Source organism: Sinocyclocheilus rhinocerous, unplaced genomic scaffold (assembly GCF_001515625.1).
Source record: "Sinocyclocheilus rhinocerous isolate Xijiao unplaced genomic scaffold, SAMN03320098_v1.1 scaffold344, whole genome shotgun sequence".
NCBI classification, from domain to species: domain Eukaryota; kingdom Metazoa; phylum Chordata; class Actinopteri; order Cypriniformes; family Cyprinidae; genus Sinocyclocheilus; species Sinocyclocheilus rhinocerous.
The window spans coordinates 359,389-365,418 of record NW_015627959.1 but is presented as its reverse complement, the minus strand read 5'-3'; the positions used below and the strand labels follow the sequence as shown (position 1 = coordinate 365,418).

General features: G+C 35.3%; 1 protein-coding gene across 3 annotated transcripts in view; it reads left to right on the top strand.

The window, feature by feature from the left end:
- LOC107737122 (coiled-coil domain-containing protein 149-B-like) overlaps positions 1-4,359 on the top strand; it is a 6,329-nt gene extending 1,970 nt beyond the window's left edge. The window contains exons 2-8 of one of the 3 annotated variants that reach the window (XM_016548558.1): positions 148-220; positions 330-414; positions 553-700; positions 1,612-1,688; positions 1,915-1,947; positions 2,103-2,189; positions 3,365-4,359. In XM_016548558.1, coding sequence (XP_016404044.1) covers positions 148-220; positions 330-414; positions 553-700; positions 1,612-1,688; positions 1,915-1,947; positions 2,103-2,189; positions 3,365-3,933 — 1,072 coding nt within the window. In that variant the 3' untranslated portion in view covers positions 3,934-4,359. Of the gene's footprint in view, positions 1-147; positions 221-329; positions 415-552; positions 701-1,611; positions 1,689-1,914; positions 1,948-2,102; positions 2,190-3,361 lie in introns of all 3 variants that reach the window. The other 2 variants (XM_016548557.1, XM_016548559.1) reach the window with 2 other exon arrangements.
- Positions 4,360-6,030: the final 1,671 nt, after the last annotated feature.

Below are 6,030 nucleotides of genomic sequence, written 5' to 3'. Positions count from 1 at the left end.
GGGGGGGGGGGGGACATTACAGGCATTGATATGACCGTTTTAACATATCCAGTTGGTGCCTAAATATTATCAATAGTGCTATATGACTAGTCATTTTGTGGGTTATCTGTATATCATGCTGAAGTCTTTAAAATGTATTTTTTTAAGATATCTGCATGAGCGGCTTATGCAGCTTCAGGAGGAGGTCAGCCTCCTCAAATCAAACGTCATGAAGTACAAGGTATTTATAACACATATAACCACATTTATATGCACACAGGAGATTTATTCACTTTAGTTATGTATAAATTAATTCTGTATTCTTATGTTGAGCATATGTTTTATTTCAGAGTGCTTTGGAAAGCAAGAAGAACGGCAAAGTCTATGGCAAGTCCAACAGCAGTGCTCTGACAGGTGTCCTCTCTGCTAAACAAGGTACCACACAAGACTTCTGCAGAATCCAGAAAGTAACAATTGCGTTCTTTACCAGTATTCTTTTTTTTAATTAATGTACAATTCTTTGAAAGAAAAATATTTAGAAGCTAAGCTTAGCTACAGCTTATATGTTTCCAGTACAAGAGCTGTTGCTGTCTGAAGAGAATGGCTGCAGTCTCCCGGTCACTTCACAGTCCATTAGTGACCTGAAGTCCCTGGCCACTGCTCTGCTGGAGACCATTCATGAGAAGAACATGGTCATTCAGCATCAACGGCAAACCAACAAGTATGTTATGATACATTGTGACAGCGGTCATCTCATTTCTGTGCTGGAAAGCTCTTAAGATGCAGAGTTACTTTTGAATGGTTTATTTATTTACTATTATAGTTTTGATTCATTTTTTAAATTTTTATATTTTCAGTTTTCATATTTAAATTTAGTTACATTTTTTAGAAATTTTGTTTTATTGTTGCATTTTATTTTTCTTAGTGTTTTATTTTACTTTATTATTATTTTTGTTTTTAAATATTGCTATTTAGGTGTAATTTTTTTTTTTTTAGTTTTAGTGTTTATTTCCAGTTAGTAATTTAGTGCTTGAACTTGTTTAATTTAGTTGCCAAGGCAACATTTAACATTCTTTAGTTTCTTAAGTTATTTTTTTATTTTATTTTATTATGGCTTTATTTAAATGAACAAAAGTACTTTTAATAGTTTTTGTTAAAGGGGTCATATGATGCGATTTCAATTTTTCCTTTCTCTTTGGAGTGTTACAAGCTCTTTGTGCATAAAGAAGATCTGTAAAGTTGCAAAGACTAAAGTCTCAAATCCAAAGAGATATTCTTTATAAAAGTTCAGAGTCAACCACGCCTACCTAAAACGGCTCGTTCTAACACGCCCCCACATGTCTACGTCACTATGTGGGAAGATTTGCATAACGCCGCCCAAATGTTCATGCAAAGAAAGAAGGCGTAACTTATATTTTTGCTGTAGTATTGCATAAACACATTTCATTACACCAAATACACAAAATAATGTTCTTTTTAGCAGCATCATATGACCCCTTTAAAAATAATCTTGCTAAGATGCTGTTTATTAGTATTGTGGGATATCGGTTAAGCCAGAGCATACTTGGTTTTACAGTTTAACCTATATACCTATAAACCTATATATTTATAGGTTTGCATATATTTGAACAGGATCCTGGGTAACCGGGTTGCGGAACTGGAAAGAAAGTTGAAAACATTAGAGGTGTCTGGGTTGTGGAGTCTGCCAGGTAAACATCATGTCCAATACTATGCAGTTGCTTTTTTTGAATTTTGGTTATTTGATTGTAGTTTTTTTTTTTTTATGTTTTGCTCTAATACACTTTACATTTGTGTAATGGGTACTTCTTTGTAACATAATAGAGTTTATCTTGATTATTTACATTTTTTTAATTAATTACTTTCAATTGCTCTCCCATTTCTGCTTTCCACTCTTTCTTCTCACCCTCTCTGGAGGCATCACCTACAATGTGTCTCTCGGACTACGGAGTACGTCTTTTATCCAATATAGTTTTTTGCGTTTTATACCTTTCTGCAATTTTTTTTCAAACCTATTCTACCTCTGTTACCCTTTTTGTTAACTTGACAATATCACTATCATTTGTAATAGTTGGGCATTTGTTGACTCCAACTTTTTTTTCCAGGAAGGAAAGCCGTTATTGTCCTGAGTGACTCTCAGCATGTCCAGTCCAGCGCAGAACAGTCAGTCCATCTGACACCAGAGTCAGTGGGTGAGTTACTACCAAGTGAAACCTCATTGGCACTTTACAGCTGTACGGTACACTTTTGTGTCTCGTGGCTTCTTTAAACATTACAGGCACAAATCCGTAATTAGTTATTATTCATTTTGTCTATTAAATTAATTAGGTAAATTAAACGAATCATTCAGTAGGGTGTAATAATTCTAACTAATAATAGACTAAATACATATTAATTCTTATTAAATTAATATTCTAATTAATGTTTGTTTATAGTAATCAAAGGGCAGCAAAAAAAGCTGAGACGTTTGTGCCAAATGCAAATGGAAAGTACTTTGGTGCGTAAGCTCAAAAAATGTAATTGAAAGACGACGAGTCGAACAAGAGGAGAAGCTCGCACACATAATCATAGAAACATTTCATTACGAAATTCTTACATTCAGAGGCCAAAAAGTGAAAGAAAAGTGCAACATTGTTGAAATGTCAGCATAAATATTCAACACCATAATTTTTATTAGCTTTTTTCTCCGAATTAGTAGTGGCAGTATTATGGAAATTTTATTTGTATACAGCTACACAAAACTACACAACTTTGTCTGTTGGATATATAAAAAAAATGAATGAACAAACTAAAAAAATCTTGGTATCCTTGTCCTCCATGCGAGTCAACAGCCGGCACTTTCCCTAATTGCAGATTCAGTTATTAGATCTAATATTAACATTCTTCTACTTATCTTTTTTTTTTCCACACTTGCCATGTTTTTGCTGTCAGACTAACATAGAGCATTCAGTTTCTCTACCTTAAAATTTCACGTGTAATTCATTGTTACTTGCCGTTTCTTTGCAATTGTTTGTGAAATTTACTAGCAATTTCTGATGGAAAATAGTTTCCACACCATTTTTTTTTCAGTGTATATACCCAAAAACATTTGTGTGCTATTGGAGGAATATCAAACACATAAGTCAAAATTGTTGTCGTTACATTTCCACATTTTAGAAAATTGAATAATCACAAAAAAAATCATCATTTTGAACTTCAAGCAAACCTCATAGGAGTAAAACCGCTCATACTATATTTTGGTTAACTTCTGGAAACATTTTCTGAAGGTAAATCTTCTCCTTTCTGTATATATATATATATATAATATATATTATTTTTTTATTTTTTTCAATAAAAAATAATAAGAAGTGTTATCCCTCTCCAGCAGGAGATGAAGAGATTGTTACTGGAGAAGAGGTGACAGAGGACACTGGACTCAGTATAGATTTCAGCCAAGATGACTGTCAAGCCGTGGCAGTCGAGTTGAGCCAAAGGGGTGATTATTTCAGTCGCACATATTCAGTCTCACAAACTCCACAGTTCACTAATCCAGCAGAAAGTATCCAGCCTGTGGAGACCACACAGTGTAAAACCCTTGCTTGCTGTGACTCTGAGACGCCTGTGTGTCCTCCTGAGAGGGGATCAGAACAACATAATGAAGATCTCACAAGCCGTGGATGTCAGTCTTTGAACACAAAAGTATCTTTGAAAGGTTCAGAAGAAGAGGCTGTTGAGAATGATGTTCCTGTTGTTCATTCTGAGGAGGACTTTGATAGTCACGGTGCATTAGAGGACAGTCGGCCTGTGGCAGCAGAGACCTTTGGCAGTTTTGACTGTGTTTCTGAATCTGAGCCTTGTACATCGGAACAGCAAACAGAGCGATCGGTCGAAGAAGAAACAGAGCATGCTTTACTAAACACAAGTTCTCCTGCTCAAACATCATCACACCAGGAATGAACGTCATTTTTCACGAAATTAAGAACTGTGAGAGAAATGCATAAAAACAACCTCCATTCATTCAAAGCCCCATCACTTAAAAGAAGTGTTCTGATTCAGAACTGTATGAAAAAGACGTTGGCAAAAGAATAAAAACAAAAACCTTTGAATGCCTAAATGTGAATCTCGAGTGAAACCTTAGATGTAACGCCACTATGATGACACTATACCAGCACGTTTATTTGATCATTTCAAAGACACATCTTTATGTATTTTGACTATTTATAAACATCTTTGTAAATGTTTCTGATGTATTGTGTGGCTAAAACATGGCAGTTTCTTTTTCACTTCTAATTTTCAGTTTACCCTTCTTGTTATTTTTCATTGAGTACAATACAACATGCGATTTCTGTTCCACTTGCAAGAGGTAAAGATTCTTTTTTTTTTCTTTCTCAATTCTAATAACACTGGATGTCAACCAGTTTCAACCAATTATAATTTGTTCCTTACAGGGTCAGGGTATATTTATTTCCTGTCATATTTGTCTTATTTATTATAATTTGTGATCTTGATTATCCTAATCGTGTTTGATCTGGTGGTGTAAAATCATTCTCTGTAGATCACCTAATATTACAGTGTAATATAGTGTAAAATTAAAATGGGATCAATCATCAGCTTGAAAGCTTATATTTAATTATGCACAAAAGCACAGCATTGCAATACACCAGCCATTTAGTTTGACATTTTGCTTGCTGTATTATTGAGTTATTATTGCATCAGTTTACTTGGTTTTCGTTGATTTGACCTGTTGGGTGCTCAAAAAAAAATATTTGTCATGCGGAAGGATTATCTTGTTGTATCTGGCTACTCCATGTCCTCGAGTCACTGAAATAAATGTTACATTCGTCATTACAAACATCCAGTCCATCAGTCTTGTGAAGCAAAAACACTGCAATAAATCTATCATTAAGAGCTTTTTAACTTCAAACCATTGCTTCCAGTTAAAATATGAGTCATCTATCCATAATTTTGCTTGCTTTTTTCACTGGAGGAAACGTTATGGATCATGGTATTTTGGCTAGAAGTAATTGTCTGAGGGTGAGTAAATTTTTAGCAAGTTTTCTTTTTTGAGGTAACTATTCCTTTAAAAGAAGGTCCGATAAGCAGCAATACTCTGAAAAAACTTAAATGTATCTAAGCAGTGATAGTTTCTCAAAACATATTTATCAATACAACATTTCTATGCAACCATAATCCATAAAACATTGGAATAAAATACAGAAAATATTTCATCTATTGCATCAGGCTTGATCCAAGTTCAAGCAATTTACAGTATGCCATTTGGATTGTGGTTGGTTTAAAGGGTTAGTAAACCCAAAAATGAAAATTAGCCCATAAATTACTCACCCTCAAGTCATCCTAGGTGTATATGACTTTCATCTTTCAGACGAATCCAGTCGGAGTTATATTAAAAATTGTCTTTGATCTTTTAAGCTGTTTAATGCCACTCAGCGGGTGTTGCATGCATCAGTCCAAAAGAAGTTAAATAAAAAGCGCCCATCCATAAAAAAATGTCTCATATGGCTCCGGGGGGTGGGGGGTAATAATCACTTTAATGTAGCTTGTAGCAACAGTTGTACACGGAAGCAGCTCCGGGCGGATGACGTATGAGTTCAGCGTTGCGCATGCGCCGGTGAGTCTTGTGAAAACCAACGTTTGTTAACAGGATCAAAGGAAGCAAAGTTTCCTTACTTTAGCAAAGGAAAATCAGTCTCCTCTTGGCTTATATCGAAATCCTCCGACATTCTTCTTTACAAATCCTCGTTTTGTACTTCTAATTAGTGACCGTTGTTTTGTTTTGATCTCTCCGCTGCGTTTCCACGCGCGTCACTTCTGAGCGGCGTATGCGCAGCGCTGACCTCATACGTCATCCGCCCGGAGCTGCTTCCGTGTACAACTGTTGGCACAAGCTACATTAAAGTGATTATTACGTTTTGAATATGGATATTTTTCTTACAAAAACGCATCGATTCGCTACAGGAGGCCTTTGTTCACCCCCCGGAGCCGTGTGAGACACTTTTGTTTTAAGGATGGGCGATTTTTATTTAAGTTCTTTTG